At 42.6% G+C, this 16,765-nt stretch overlaps 2 protein-coding genes across 4 annotated transcripts in view; both read left to right on the top strand.

The window, feature by feature from the left end:
- Nucleotides 1-5,890, top strand: part of SNAPC1 (small nuclear RNA activating complex polypeptide 1) — a 28,397-nt gene extending 22,507 nt beyond the window's left edge. For all 3 annotated transcript variants that reach the window (XR_014794974.1, XM_084883248.1, XM_084883247.1), the window contains one exon: nt 2,475-5,890. Coding sequence is in view for 2 of the 3 variants with exons in the window: in XM_084883248.1 (XP_084739374.1) it covers nt 2,475-2,527 (53 nt within the window). In the remaining variant the exon portion in view is untranslated. The remainder of the gene's footprint in view (nt 1-2,474) is intronic.
- Nucleotides 5,891-15,376: 9,486 nt separating this feature from the next.
- The window catches only part of SYT16 (synaptotagmin 16), a 211,386-nt gene continuing 209,997 nt past the window's right edge, over nt 15,377-16,765 (top strand). Inside the window, exon 1 of the mRNA XM_084883158.1 lies at nt 15,377-15,440. Within this exon, the coding sequence (XP_084739284.1) occupies nt 15,428-15,440 (13 nt within the window). The 5' untranslated portion in view covers nt 15,377-15,427. The remainder of the gene's footprint in view (nt 15,441-16,765) is intronic.

Below are 16,765 nucleotides of genomic sequence, written 5' to 3'. Positions count from 1 at the left end.
CCGGTTTCGGCTTTTAAGTTTCTTTAAAATATTTTTGTTTTGAATTGATCTCAGAAATGGAGAGGGAAAGAGAGATAGAAGCAATCAATGATGAGAGAGACTCATTGATCAGCTGCCTCCGACACTTGGGATTGAGCCTGCAACCAGGTTATGCCCTGACTGGGAATTGAACTGTGACCTCCTGGTTCATAGGTTGACATTCAACCACTATGCTTATCTGATTTACCCCTAGACAGCTATTTCTAGATGGACTGAGCCACACCAGCTTGTCATTTGGGCTATGTATTTATTCAGCAAGCATTTATTGGGTGCCTCTTGTTTTTCAAGTACTTAGCTAAATTTTTATAGTATATAAAGATACATACTATAATAATTTAAGAACCATATTATTTTAATCACGGTGATTGTACAATAGATCTGAGTGGATCTGAGCATAGTGACTTGCCCATGGTGGACCTAAGTAAATAGTTGTTGAATGGTTTATATCAGTCTGTGTCCCCAAGGACCTTAAAGTTTAGTGTGGGAGGAAAATAAGCCAGGATACTATGGTGAAGAGAGGCAGGGTGCTATAGAAGCATATGGAAGACAAAAAATAGACCATTAAAAGGGATTATTTGTTCCCTCAGAAATCTGAGCATTTCTGTGGTTAGCTTATGTCAGCATAAAACAGTCCTTTACAGTCTTGTAGTGAATTTCAGATCTTAGTTTCTCTCCAGTCTTGCTTGGGGCTTTTACTGTGTATAAACTATTAATCACACACATACCTTATGGCCAGCTGAGAAGTCCTGCTTGAAAATCTATCAGCTTGTTATTGTTAAAAATTTGGTTTTCATTGATCATTATTACATATGCACATAATTTATTTTAAAGTTCAAATAATTTTTTAGTACTCATAAGAAACCAGTCTTCTAACTCTGACTCCCATTTATTAATCCCCAGAGACAACCACTTTTGACAGTGGTAATTAATTACTAATTACCTTTGTGTCTCTAAATAACAAGTTTATGATATTGCCATTTCTTCATATTTCAATTCTGTGAATTATCTGTTGGCCTCCCACCAAGGAAGGTGAGGGTTTAATTCTCTCATATTCTTTACCTCTCACCCCAAACACATGAATGCTTCCCAGCCCCACCCTCCCAATATGATGATTATTTTATTTGTATTGGTATTCAACATTTACAAAACATTATTGGCCATGGAATAGACTGTAATTTTTTCTTAATCTGTGCGTTTATTATTTCCCCTAGAGAGTTAATAACCTTTTTGCCTGATTTTTCTTTCTTTCATGTGCTTGTCATGATTTACCCCTAGACCAGTGTTTCCCAAAGTGGTATGTGTACCCCCAGGGGTATGGGAAGAGTTTGGTGGGAATATGCACTGCACAGTGCTTAGCTGCACCTAATTCTAAGTTCTCATGAGTACGAGGGGTACTCAGCATTACGAAAATTAGAGAAGGGGTACACATATGTCAAAAGTTTGGGAAACACTGCCCTAGACCACTCTTTGATTGTATAAATCTCCTCTTGATATATTCAAACACGTTAGGCATTTTATCAGTTTTATCTTTCTTTTTTTTTTAAAGATTTTAAAATTGATTTTTAGAGAGGGGGAAAGAGAGAAACATCGATGTGACAGCAAAAACATTGATCAGCTGCCTCTTGCACACCCCCTATTGGGGATCGAGCCCACAACCAGGGTTTGTGCCCAGATCAGAAATCGAGCTACAACCATTCTGTGCATGGGACAGATACCCAACCAACTGAGCCACATAGGCCAGGCCACTTTCATCTTTTTAATGAAGTTTCTCCCAGACCTGTGACGCTCTACTCCGGACAGTTTGTTTACGTGGCCTGCTGCACTCTGTGCTGACTGCTGTTCTCTTCTAGCAATCTCTTTTCTCTTAATCTTTTGTCTTTCCTTATTCCTCTTCCTATTACTCCCCTTTTGTTTTGCACTGGAGGGGAATATTTTCATTTTTTATGTTTTTGAATCTTCTATTGTTTTTAATTACCAGTAACTAGAAGGTTTACAGCTATTTCTAGAGGGACACCTATTATCGTGTTGGATCTGGGGTCTGCTATGGTAGCCAAAAAGATATATGGTACTAGTATCCTGGGTTACATTTTCAGGTTTAAGTGAAGTGAAACTGAAGTCTTAGGCTCTTCATCTCTCTTAGCACTGGTATGGGTACCTTTCAGATTGGCACACTGGATCCATGCTAATTATAGGGAGGGCATACCCATATGTTTATTGTTAAGTAGGATTTAGGATGACTAGAGTCTACATTAGTAAGTTTTCAACTACAATATCATTTTGAGGGGGAAAATCATATATATGTCAGGTTTAAGATTTCTTGTTGGGAGTTTTGCTGTGATGGCATTCTTATTTAATACCAATTAAATATCTATATAGTTTCAATGTATGTTATTATTTTTTTAGACCTGACAGACTTCTTAATTTTATATTTTTAGAGGTGGCGTCACTCAAGAGGAAAAGAAAACCCAGAACAAAGAGGCTGGTGTAGTTTAATTTTGAGCTTTCCAACAGGGGAGTTACATTTTGTGTATTTAATAGGAAGACTGCCACTATTAAAAACAATCCTTCTGGGAAATGGAGGTGATATCTTTGAAATGACAATACTTTAATATAGTTCTAGAACCAAAATACAAATACTTAGAGTAAGAACTCAATCAAATTTATTTCCCACATATTCTTTTATGAAATCTGTGTAAGTGGAGAGAAAATTTGATTTATAATATAATAGAATAATCCTATTATTTGCAGATTTTTAATATTTCCTACAGCTTTTGTGCTATTATACTATGTTAGTACAGTTTTGGTAATATTATTCTTAAAATCTTTTTTTCTTGAATTATTAATGCTAATTGTTTTGTATCTACACTCTGGTAATGGATTTATTTTGTATATTATATAAGTGCACTAAAGTTTTTGTCTTATTTGCTTTAGTTTTTTAATATATGAAACTTATGTGGTCAGTAACTTATGTGATTGATATCTTAGGAAGCTCAGTTTCTGCTTCTGTCATCAATTAAATATTTTTTGGTGCTTGTTTTAAAGCTCCCTTTGGCTTAACATTTATGTATGTATATATTCTGTTTATATATGTATAGATATATGTATGCATCTCTCTCTCACTCTCTCTCTCTATATATATACAATACATATTATAACATGACTAGACGCCCAGTGAACAAAATTTGTGCACTAGCGGGGGTGGGGGGGTTCTCTCAGCCTAGCCTGCACCCTTCCCAATCTGGAACCCCTTGGGGGATGTCCGACTGCCCATGGGATTGGGTCTAAACCAGCAGTTGGACATCTGTCTCACAAGCTGGGACTGCGGGCTTCCAACCACTCGCCTGCCTGCCTGCCAGCCTCATCACCCTCTAACCACTCCCCTGCCAGCCTGATCGATGCCTAACTGGTCCCCTGCTGACCCGTTGCCCCCAACTGTCCTCCCTTGCAGGCCAGGTCACCCCTAACTGCCCTCTCCTGCAGAGTTGGTCCCCCTACCCCCAAGTGCCCTCCCCTGCCAGCCATCTTGTGGCAGCCATCTTTGACCACATGGGGCGGCCATCTTGTGTGAGAGCGTGAGGGTCAATTTGCATATTATGGCTTTATTATATAGGATTAGTAAATACATTAAGTACACTTAAATGTTGATTATTTCAGATAAAAACTTTGAGTGGTAATGCAATTTTCATAATTTGTGGTACAGAATAGTTGGAACTCAGAAAAATATTCTATAGCTTCCTGAATGTGCCTCCCTGTTAATTTCTCATTTGAGACATTTAAATGGAGATTGCTTGAGCCATGTTAAATTGCTGCCAGTAGCAGATCACTTCCACATCATTTGTGCTGAGCCTGTCTTACAGTTGATTCTATTCATGCATTTTCCCAGCATTGTATATTCAGGAATTCTACAAGTGTGTAGTGAGTGACTGTGTGATATCTGTAATCTTTTAAAATCAAAATGCTAACACTAGCCCAAATAAGACTTTGATTTATTAGAATCTAGTCATCATGCTAGCTACTAAACAGAATTATTTCCCATGACTGACTTAAGATGTTTCCAGTAATAGATGGGGCAGTTTTCATAATGTGGACATTGGGCAGAACTTCTGAGATTTAAATATTCTAGGGTTAGGGCACTTGGAGATATGGAGCCATTATTGGCCACTTATATACCAAGTTATTTGAAGAAACTTGTCTGATCATTAAAGTTTACAAACCTGGTACAGCAAACACAGTGAGTAGCCCTCTATTTTTTTCATAACAGTGCTAATAAAATCAAGATATCATTTCACATGAACAATGAAGAAAGTACCTCAGGATGCCTTCCCTACATTCACAAAGTTAGTAAGTGGTACATCTAGAGATACCAAAACAGACTCTGGCCTATAGTTGTCATCTTATATAATAAAAGGCTAATATGCAAATTTCCCCTCAACTGGGCGTTTGACCCGGAATTTGACCACAGGCCAACCACCCATAGCTCCGCCCTCTTGCTGGCCCTCCCCCTGGTCACCCTCCTTTCTCCCCCGCCCCAGATTAGGGGCAGGGCCTGCCAGCCAACCACCCATGGCTCCTCCCCCCTGCTGTCTCGGTCTGATTGGGGCAGGCTGGCTGGAACCCAACCATGCACAAATCCATGCACTGGGCCTCTAGTTTCACAAAAGCCAACAGAAACGGAAATCCAGAGGAGTACTATTGACTGCAAGCATTAAGCTATTTCAAAATGGCTTAAACAATTAGGAAAGTTTATTTTAAAACCGGTTGAGTCTCAGTGGGAGTGGCCTGGGTTTTATGTTGAAGTACATCAGTTCCATTGTGGCTTCTAGGGCCTTCCAGGTTTGGGTCCTTGGGGAAAGCTTTATGTCAATGCAGGGCTCTGTTCACCAGCCAAGTTCCCAGACACTAGTCACAGGCCAACCTTGCAAGCAAGCCTTCCCAAGGATAGCAGTCTCAAGGCCTTCTACTCCCTCTTCCGCACAGGTGGGTTCATTTCACTTTTCACTATTTCAAACAATGCTGAGGTGACCTTTTTGTGCATATCTTGGCTCACTTACACACACACACACACACACACACACACACACACAGATACCTAATTGATAATTGTTGCCAAATTGAACTCCAAAAAGGCTACCAATTTACATTCCTACTCCTACTAGCTGTATTTGCAAGGGACTCCACACCTCCATTCCACAGGTTATCTTTGTAATTGTCAGTTGAATACAGCCTGAATCTTAACAACAGAAAATGTAGAAAGAAAGATAAAAGTAATAAAATTATATTAAGCAGATCTGACTTATGTAGTTACATCTGAGAATGTAATGCTTTAGCTGGTAGCAAGTTTATCATGAATATATTATGAAAATGCTGTATGAATCACTTGAAATTTATTGAACTGGGTTAAAATAGAAAATATTTGTGTTTAACAGTGGGTTTTCAGAAGCAAAATGTGTTCAAATACTAGTTATTTATTAAATTAAGCTGTTTACATTTTCAACTTAATTATAATAAAAATAACTGCACCAAGTCATAAGTAAGTGATTTTAATATTAAATATTTACTACATTAATGTTTTGTAAGGAAAGCAGCATTGTAGCAGTGTTTATAAACAAGCTGTATTTTAAAGTCACACCACTTAGTTTTCAGAAATCTTAATATATAAAAATATTATTCAAAGTAGAGAATTGGAATTATAGTAGTTTTAACGTTATATTCCAGGCTTACTTGGAGGATCTAAAAAACAAACTATGAATAAAAAAAGTGGGACCATAAATAAAATGGAACTTGTATGGATACTTATTGGGGGAATACTTTTCACTTTGAAAATAAAGTATTGTAATTTATTTCTTTAGAAGTTAGCAGTTCTGTATGAGCAATTCTTGTGTGTTATCTTTTTTTTCTTTTCTGGTATTGTTAGGGTTTATGTTGTAAGCACACCTAAGCTCCCATCTGGGTTTCTAACCTCTTTCTCTTAATGCCTCAGAGGTTTCCTGAGTGGGTGCCTTCAGTGAGGGAAACACTCCCAATCTCTTTAACACCCAATTAAAGTGCCCCTTCCCTGAAACAAACAGGTGTACCACCTGCCAGCTATTGTCTACTGCCAAGGGAGGGATAATGAGCCAACACTTAGGCAAATACTTTGTCTTCAGGGACAGTGATATCAATGGGAAAATGTATTGAAAATTCATTTATCTAAATGGTTTGAATACGTATGGTTTTTCTCATCTGGAAACTATAAAGTAAAAAATGTGTATCCTATTGTAGTTCTGCCACTGATTCATGGTATAACCTTAAAGCATTAATTTTGTTTTGTTTAGATCCTTTTCTCAGTTGTAAATTCAGAGCTGTATTACTGACTTGTCAAAAATATTAAGAACTATGTACTGCTTTGAAAATGCTATGAATGCTAAACTTCAAAATAATTACCACCGAAAAGTGTAAGCTTTTTAAATGTACTGGGATGCTAAGGAAACCAGAGTGGTTATTAGTGTTTCATGCCATTTTCTTAAGTCAGAACAATTGAAAGCTTTTGTGTTTACAAAGATCCTCAGATTGGTAGGAGACAAACCTTTGCAGCTCAGTTGACAATTTAAGGAGCGCATGGTTTTCTTTTTTCAAGTTGAATTAGATACAATATATGCCCTCTTCCTAATAGCTTATTATGGTTTTGACAAAAAGATTCACAGATATATATAGAGACAATGTTTTTAACTGAGGTATCAGTAAAAAGGATCTTTATGAGCTGAAAATCATTTTAGCTTTGATATAAAAAGCGTAGGAAAATATGCAGAGAGATTAATGCCTTCCCAAATTTACCCTTGATTCTTGAACTCAATTACAGTTTGAAGAATGCTTGTTTTTTAAATGGCATTGAGAGGACTCTGTGGGTGCTTAACTATTCACATTTTCATTTACCTTTGAACTACCATGTAGTAATTTTCATAACACATTTAAAAATTCCCTGTATTGAAGTAAATGCCACTGCCTCAGGCTATATAACCCCCTTTTACATGGTATTTTTTATTCCTGAATCATTTGGTTTAATGTGCTGTATGTTGCAGGTCTGGCTTTTTAAAATTTTTTTATGATAAATTTGGACAGGCTCTTTGAGATTGCAAGGAACAAAGGCAAGTTACATAAAATGCTGGGGGTTTATTTTGAGAATAAGAGGACATCACTGGCTGGTATGGCTCAGTAGATTGGATTGTTGTCCCATTCACTAAAAGGTTGTGATTTTTATCCCGGTGGGGTGAATTCAGGAGGCAATTGGTTGATGTTTCACTCTGATGTTTATGTTTCTTTCCCTCTCTAAAATCAATAATAATAATAATAATAATAATAATAATAATAATAAAGAATGTAGAGAACAGTAAGGCCATCATCTCATCAGAAGCACAGCTCTTTGGAAAGCTGAAAAAATAGGTCTTTGTCTTGTAGTGCACCCAGCAGTTTGGATGGCCCAGTTGTGAGTGTAGCCTCGTCTTGAAATAGCTGTCCATTGCTACATTGCCACAATATGCACACTCTTATTCCTGTGTTTTCCAGCTTCTCTGCACATTTCCTCTGCTACTTCTGTCTCTGAAAGAGGTCTGATTGGCTCGACTAGTTGTAATCCAAAAGAGAGCCCCCTGACTGGGCACAGATTATTGGGTCATTCTGGTCTCTCTGATGTCCCCCAGAGGACAACTGTCTTTAAGGCACAAATTCCTGGTACAGTTTATTGTGGCCAGTATAGCAGTGTCACAAGCCACAGGGCAGCGCAAAGTATGTGGAAGGACCCACTCTGGCAACTTAGAAAATATTGTGAGCAGGACAGGCCTTTGGAATCTTATGGATTTCTCTATCCAATAATGATTTGATTAAAATGATAATGATGCTATACATTATTGTCAATATTGCAACTTGGTGAAAGATCAAGTAGTGGCAAAGTGTTCATTTGACAAACAGCAGCATTGCACAGTGGTTAAGAGAAATTGTTTGGGGCTAGACTGCCTGGTGGCATAGGGATGGATATCCTTCATTTAATATAATTCCATTTAAACCCCCTTCTATCTCTTGTGACAGTGTTTTATTTCTCTATGTTATAAATCTCATTATACATTTTTCATGCTGTAAACCAGCGTTTTTCAACCGCTGTTCCGCGGCACACTAGTGTGCCTCGAGATGTTGCCTGGTGTGCCATAGGTGCAGACAAGACAAGAATTTTATAATTTTTCACTATTTTGTTTACTTAATATTTCATAATAAAGTAATTATAAAATACTTTCTTTGTGTTTATTTGATTCCTATTCAAGAGAATTACTTTATATATAGTCAATATAGGCACAGAGTTAAATTTTTTAACATTTTCTAATGGTGGTGTGCCTCGTGATTTTTTTCATGAAACAAGTGTGCCTTTGCCCAAAAAAGGTTGAAAAACACTGCTGTAAACAAAGAAAAAATAATAACCTGAAGCTTTTCCAGGGCTCTTCTTTCCTCCATTTAAATCTACTTGCATTTTGGAATAAATTTCCTTTTCTGAAGAATTTCTTCTAATATTAATTTCTTGTAGCTTAACTCTGTTGAAGACAAATTCTGTGAGCTTTTGTTTGTCTGAAAATGTCTTTATTTCACTTACATGTTTGAAAGATATTTTTGCTGGCTTTAGAATTCTAAGTTGACAGCTTTTTTTTTCTTTTAGCACTTTAAAAATTGTTCCAATGTCTTCAGCCTTAATTGTTTCTGATGAGAAGTTTTAATTCTCACTGCTGTTCCCTTTTTTTCTGGCTGCTTTAAAAAAAATTTTTTTTTCTTTATTTTTGGTTTTCAGCAGTTTGACGTGTGTCTATTGTGGTTTATTTTCTCAGTCTATCATATGTGTTTTTCTGCATTGGTCTCACTATTCTCCTTTTAGGACTCAATTTACATGTGTGTTTGATACAGTCCCACAGGTTATTGTGACTTTTTCCCACCATAATTTTTCTCTGTTTTTCATAATGGATGATTCTTTTCATCTTTTTTTCAAGCTCACAAATCCTTTCTTCTCATGTATTTAATCTGCTGTTAATCTCATCCATAACTTTTAAATTTTAGATGTAGGATTTTTCAAATTCTGGATGTCTCCATAATTCTTTTTTTATGATTTTCATATCTCTGCTTAAATTCTCCATTTCTTTACCAATTATATCCATCTTTTACTGCAGATTGTTTAATATACTTATCTAGTTATTTTGAAGTTTTTGCTGGTTCCAACATTTGGGTCATCAATGTGTTTCTGTTGAATGATTTTTTTCCCCTTATAGACTATGGGTCACATTTTCCTGTGGGCTCCTCTCCACCCCCCATCCAGTAGTTATTGTCTGATGATTCATATTAAAGGTGCTGGACTCTTACCTCTCTCTGAAGCATGTTGAATGTTGTTTTGGAGATGGTTATATTACTGATAGAGCATCTTAAACTTATAGCGGTTTGATTGTTGGCTTTGTTAGTTGGCTTTGTTTTGTTTTTGTCCTTAGTTTTATGGTAAATATCTTAGTCCTGGTATGTGGCCCATTTCAAGTTTTCATGGGAAGCCTGAAGTGTTTGCCACATTGTCTGTCCTGGCAGGGCTTGAAGTTTGAACTCAGGAGACCCCTGAGTGGGCAGCTGCAGAAATATCTGCTCAGCACTCTCTGCTCTGCCTGCCTGAATCAGTGGAGTTCTTGTCCCTCTTGCAGCCTAAGATTATAGGGGATTTTACTCTCACATTTGGGGGCTTTTATTCTCCTCTCTATAATTGCTGCTTTCAGGTATTTCCCGTCTTGATTTCCAACAACCTTGAGAGCCCTGTCTCCAGTCTCTGATTCCTCAGTTTGTAGGACTCAGGCTTTCCATGAACAGGGGTGTGCATGCAGGGCACAGTTGTATAGGCGTGGATCTCTCCTTCTGTCAAAGGTTGCATCCTCGACAGTTTTTGCTGCAAAAATGAATGAGACCATTGCCCCCTATTTATCCAGAAGTTATTGGACCTTCACTGGGTTTGTGCACTGAGTGTCTCCTAGGTTTCCAAGATTCCACTTAGTATTCTTTGGGAATTTTATTAAGTCATTTAAGTCACCCAAGTGCTATATGATCATAATTTAGTGTCATAATACCCAATGGCTTGGAAGAAGTTTGAAAAGCTTTATTGGTTTATTACCATAAACCATGCCATGTTTGAGTGTACTGCAGCATTTGAATTCAGAAGCTGAGGACATATAGACTGAAAATATAAGTCAAGTTTTACACAAAACAATAAAAAACTCTTGTCAGATGAAATGCTCAGTAGCTTGCCAGCTACATGCACAAATCATAGTTAAAGTAAGTTTTCTATTTTCACCCACTCCAACAAAGAGACAAAGCACTGGCCATTTCAACCAAAAATAGTCTCTGCAGTGACGCAGACCCACCGGGTGTGTGGCTCCAGCCTTTCCCCCTTCCCTGCCCTCTCTGCTTGTTATAGCCTGAGTGTTGATAAAGTCAACAGGATGTGGCCATAGGCCAGGGGTCAGAGAGCCTATATGGTAATTTCCATGCAGTGTGTATCAGCGATGATGACCTGTATTACACTGAAAATAAACTCAAGTAATGTAGATGGTGTCATCTGAATCACAATTGTGGCAAATAATAGGTCAGAAGAGCCTTGCAATAATCGCAAATTACCTTAGCTAAAGCACTTTATTTTGTTTAAAATTATTTAAAAATTTTTATTTTTCAATTACAGTTGACATACAATATTATATTAGTTCCAGGTGTACAACATAGTGATTAGGTATTTATGTAACTTAAGAAGTGATCACCCTATTAGTCTAGAACCCATTGGGCATCATACATAGATATCCCAATAGTATTGACTATATTTCCCATGCTGTGCTTTATATTCCCTTGACTATAAACTGGCAATTAGGGAAGGAGGTTGGGGATGGTTCCCATCTGCTGACCATCAATTTGTACCGTAGCTAAAACATTTTATAATCAACTAGAGGCCCGGTGCACAGATTCGTGCACTGATGGGGTCCCTCAGCTTGGTCTGTGCCGTCTCACAGTCTGGGACCCCGAGGGATGTAGTAGTGTGCAAAGTGGCAGGCGGCCGGAGAGGAGCCAGAGCCTGAGCTGGGTGCCACACCGCTCCTGCTCATCTCAGCCCCACTGCACCTGCTGCTGCCGCCGCTTGGTAAGCTTGCCGAGCGGCACTCCCACTGTGGGAGCGCACTGACCACCAGGGGGCAGCTCCTGCATTGAGCATCTGTCCCCTGGTGGTCAATCTGCATCATAGTGACCAGTTGATCGGTTGACTGGTTGAATGATCAACCGGTCGCTTAGGCTTTTATATATATAGATTGCTAGTCCTGTCCTTCCTCCTGTGTACACTCCAAAGCTAATGTTCCCCAATTTGAGCCTGTCTTCCTACTTACCATCCTCAGGGTCTTTATCCCCCCAGGCCCTCCTTACTCCTGCTGTGGCTTCATTTAGCCCTCCAACCACCCCCACCCTCAGCCCTGCTGCTGGCTATGGTGAGGACACAGTGACTTGGAACCCCTCCTTATTTGGCCTTCCTTCAAGTCCCATCTTCCATTATCTGCTTTCCCAGCACTAAACCTTTCCTGCTATCCTAAGTCCTCAACCTCATCTCTGCTTCTTTCCTGGGCAACTAAGCATATGTCCTACATTATAGATAACTCAGGGACCACATATGATAGCATGCCTACGCTCCCTCAAGCTCCCTCTCCCAAATCCTTTTGCATCATTACTTCCTTTGTCTCAAGTTTTTGGAACTGAAAATGGGTCTTTCTCTCTAAGGTAAAACTCTGCCTATGCTGGCAATGCCAGCCGTTCTTTCATCCAACGGCTCTCTTTATACTTTAGATCCTCCCCTCCAATGGCTCCTTCCCTTGGAACTACTGGCATGCTAGCTCGATACTGACATGTATTTTTCATCCTTGTTAACGTAATTTCATTTACCCTGTGGGTCTCCGTGACTCTAACTAGACCTGGCATTTAAGAGAACCATAGGAGCCCAAATCTTGGCTTTTAAATTTTAAAAGCTAAGGACCAGGTGAAAGAAACAAAGATTTGCAAGAATACAGGATCTTTTTTTAAAAGTCAGTCTTCCAGTTCCTTAAGAGATAGATTTCCTGGGCCATGGAGAGAGGAAGGGTCATTAAGGGGAGCAATGAGGTGAGATTCTAGGGAATATAAAGGCAGACATTGATGATGCCAACTCTCTTCCCCACCCCCTTCTTCCTTGCTAGCAAAACCCACTACATGTCATAAAAGCTGGAATGAACAGACTTTGGCTTTTCCAGCCTTAATTGCAGCTAGAATTGATGAAGCAGGCTTCTGAGGGCTTTTGCAAAGATTGTCTACATTAATAAAAAGAGAGAGAAGGAATTATATCCTTCCCTGACTTTTGGAATGTTTTGTGTAAGGACATGATGTTTTGTGCTGCAGCAATCTTTTGTGGTCATGAAGGGGACCTGCTGACAGATTGCAGATGGCAGAGTAGGAAGATGGAGAGACACTGAGTCTTCAGGATGTTGTTGAGATGCTAAACCAACCACGGGGCCACCCACCGCTCTGCTCCTTGTTACATGAGATAATAAGCAGTTCTTTCTGTGTAGGCCACCTTTCTGCAGTTACATGGAGTTGAAAATGCCCCATACCCACTTCTTCCACTCCCTTTCTTAGAGGAAAGGCCCATTGCCAAGGGCTTGGGGGTAGAGATTGAGCTAACAAGTTGGAGGAGCTGAGACCTAAGGGGACAAACATCTTGTTTGTTGGCAAAGTATAGTTCCCCTTAGCCACCATGGTAGGGGAACGGCAAGAAAGGAATGGTTGTATGACCTGCTAGAAAGGCCTGCGATGTCACAGATTTCCAGAGAATGACGTGGGCAAATCGCCGAATTTCTCCAGGGGAAAGTCAAGGAGGAAAAGTCAGACTCGGAGAGGCTTTGAGTGTGGGCCAGAGACCAGAGCTGTGGACGCCACACTCAGGACTCATGTCAGGAGGCCATCCACCACTGAGAAGGTGTGATGAGCTCAGAAGTCCAGCCACAGGAGGTCCACACAGTGTGGACACAGTGCCCGGGGCCAGAGACCTCTTCACAGCCCTGATGCCACCCAACCCAGTCCTCCAAAAGGGATGCAGCCCCAAGAAGAAGTGGGGAAGGGAAACTCTGAATTGCCTGAGGAAAACCTGACTAAAAACCAAACTTCTTAATAACAGGTAGACCAGGGACTTGGGCCCCAAAGTTAATTTAGTTATTAGAAAAGTGTAGTTTGCAAACAGAAATGTGTTTGTTGCTGAATAATCCTCTATCTTAAATAAATGTTCCCCATCTCAGTCTTCCCTCAGTCCTGCTCTCCCCTAAAGCTCTCCATTCCCTTTCATTCCTTCCCTGCCAAACTTTGAGAGAATTATCTCCACTGGGGGCCTTCACTTCTACAGCCTACTTTCACCCCTTCTCACCGGACATCTGGCTCCAGACTATGAGCCTGCTGTCTAACGGGTCATTCAGAGTACATTTATTAAAAGCATACTTTGACTTACCATTTTTCCTTTTCCTGACTTAGAAAGGTAGTTCAGTTAATGAATCAAGAGCCTCACAGATGTTCTACTGACTCTTCAAATGAGTCCACTGCCAACTCGCCCATCTTTCCCTTCAGACCAGCTTCATCTCCTGATTTCTGAACTTCAAATAGTTCAAAGCACCAGGCTCATTTTTAATTCTTTTCCCCCCACATAACCCATTTCAAATCTTTTGCCTTCGTGGCCCTACCACAGAGCGCTGTTGTGAAAGACAGATGGGCCAGATCTCTGTGGTTGATAACTAGGGGGTTTTGAGAATCACCTGTGCTAAACACACAAATATTAAAAACAAAACACACCAATCCCCTCAGTCCCACTCCAGATGTACTGACTGGAGGTGAGCCCCCTCAGGATGCCCGCGTCTCCCTTCTCTGTGCTCTGTGACCTCCCCAGAAAGGAGGCCTGCCTTGTTCTCTGGTGGTTTCCTGTGTCTGCCCAGCCAAATGGCAGCTGCTTCTGACGACACCTACTCCAGTGTATTCTCAGCATCTAGCCAGGGCTGGATGCCCCTCACTGGGGGGAATGTGTATCCCCAAATGCATCCAACAGACTGTACCGGTAAGAAGTGACACACGTTTGAGCCATTTGATTTTTTTTTTTTTTTATGATTTAAAAAAATATATTGATTTTTTTACAGAGAGGAAGAGAGAGGGATAGAGAGAAACATCGATCAGCTGCCTCTTGCACATCCCCTACTGGGAATGTGCCTGCAACCAAATATTACATGCCTTTGACCAGATTCGAACCTGGGACCTTTCAGTCCACAGCCGATGCTCTATCCACTGAGCCAAACCGGTTTCGGCTGAGCCATTTGATTCTTTACATGAGGATCTGGGGTCCTCGTGTACTACTCCAGTGACATTTCAAGAGTCCATCAGAAATTGGTTGCTGGGCTTCAAGAAGATGCATTCAGCTTTCATAGGCAGCTTCAGTGCAGAGCCCTCCTGAAACACATGGCCTGTGAGGCACAGAGCGGTCAGGCTCACTCACTCAGGCTGACCCACTGAAGCCTGCGTCCACGCCGTCAGTTGGCTGAGGTTGGCCCCTGATCATATGCCAGTTCGTTGCTCATCCGGTTGGCAGCCCATCAGTTAGTTGGCCATTCATTCATTTGCTCCTGCAGGCCTGCAGTCACATAGTCACCCACCCAGCACACACTTACTGAGAGCCTACTATGTGTGCCAGACGCTCTTTTCCCATTGGAGACACAATAGACGGTAACACCGGGAGCACAGGACCTTGGGACGGACCTGCCAGGATGGTGTGCTGGGCAGGGCTCCCCAAAGTTCCTGTGCGCTGGAGGCTGCAGGGTTCACGGCAGCATCTGGCTCAGCATTGCCCTCCACACCCAGTGGGGTTGAGCCCTGATCCATGCATCCCAAGCCACAGGTAGGAAGAAGCTCCAGGGAGGAATGAGCTGGAAAAGGGCTGTCCTGGGAAAGGGAACCTGGAGAGAGAGGTGGCCCTGGCGTGGCCCGGAGAGCGTTCCCAAGTTGCTTGCATCCATTGTCTTGGGGGTGGGGAGGTGCGGGGGGGGGATGCTGCGAAGCGGGGGTGGGTGGGTGGGTGGGTGAGCTGCCCGGCGCCCCCCACTCCCTGGGCTCTGCCCGCAGGGCTGGGCTCCCGGGCTCGGAGGGCCGCGGCGGGAGGCGGCGGCGGCGCGGGCGGGCGGGCGGCGGGGGCGCGCGGCGGGAGGGGCTGTGAGCGCGAGGCCCCCCGCGCGCGGGGCCTGGTGCGGAGCGCGCGCCTGGCTGGCTCCGCGCAGGGTCCCCGGCAGCCGCGGCCGCCCCGCAGCCCCGCCGGACCATGGCGACTGACAGTGAGTGTGCGCTGGGCCTGGAGGCCCCGGGTGGGCGGCTGCGGGGCCCAGGGGCGGGAAGTTCTCCTCTTTGCACACCTGTCCTTATGGCGGGCGCGCGGACCAGCATCTGGGGGCCCCCTCGCCCCCGGAGGACGCTTGGTCCTCTGCCCATCACCCTGGCCACCAGGCAGGACTCAGAGGCACAGGTGGTCCTGGAAGCCCCCTCGGGAGGGATGTGGCAGAGGGCGTGCGCCGCACGGAGGTGGATGGAGGGGATGCTGAGATGCGGTGGGCAGAGGGGCAGAGGGGCCTGCCCTTGCAGTCGTTTGGGGGCAGTGCCCTCAGGCCCAGGGCCAGGCTTCGTGGAGCCCTGCCACCAAGGCACCACTAGCCCATGGTGCTGTGAGTTCAAGGTCCGCCTGGAGTTCTGGGTTGGGTTTGTGGTCTTGCCTTTGGGAACAAGGGTATCCGGACTGCGGGGCTGCCCTGTGGCCCCGCTTGGGCCATGCTCTAGCAGCAGCTGTGCCCCGGCCAGAGCCACGTCTGGTCACCGTGGAAGGTGAATGTGATGAGCGCGTGGACTTTCAGGGTAAGACCACTGAATGGAAGTGCTGGAAGGCGTCGGGTTGGCCTGCTTTGGACATCTTGGCACCACTGCTTTCATTGGCCCAGTGCTTTTTGGAGTCATGTCTATGAAAGCCAGTTAATTTAGAGGTAGGGGACGCTAGATAGTATTATTACAGTATACATGAATGATATGTATTAGCGGAGCCTTACAGGGAGATCAGAGTAAAACCACCAGTCCCACCTGCTGCATGCCTACCTGTAGATAAGGAGCTGTGCTCAGAGCCCATAGCACACACCTGGCACATAGCAGAGGCTCGCTGAGTGAATGGATGGTGTACTGGTTAGAGACACCCTTTGGCGGACATTTCTGAGAGATGAGAAGGGACAAAGATGGGGGTCAACGTCTCTACAATAATTTATTAGTTTTATTTTAAACCATTTATTATCGCAGCCAAGAACACAGCTTTGGTATAGTACAGGGAGCATGGGTTTTTGTAGCCAAACAGACCTGTGTTTCAAACTCTGAAACTCACTGGAAGTGGGGCCGGGAAGGTGTCCGCAGGCTCTTTGCCTCTGACGTCAGGACAAAGCTAGCCTGCCTCTTGTTCAGTGATGAGCACATAGCTGGCCTCCAGGAAAGGGTGGCTGCCCTCGCCCTCTCTCTTTGCCAGCATTTTATATGTGTGTGGAGACACCAAACGTTCACCTCCTTCTTGTTTTTATTCTTTAAAATATATTTTTATTGATTTCAGAGAGGAAGGGAGAGGGAAAGGGAG

The sequence above is a fragment of the Pipistrellus hanaki genome (genome assembly GCF_964339955.1).
Source record: "Pipistrellus hanaki genome assembly, chromosome: 1".
Classification (NCBI taxonomy): Eukaryota; Metazoa; Chordata; class Mammalia; order Chiroptera; family Vespertilionidae; genus Pipistrellus; species Pipistrellus hanaki.
This window is presented reverse-complemented; position numbering and strand designations above follow the sequence as displayed.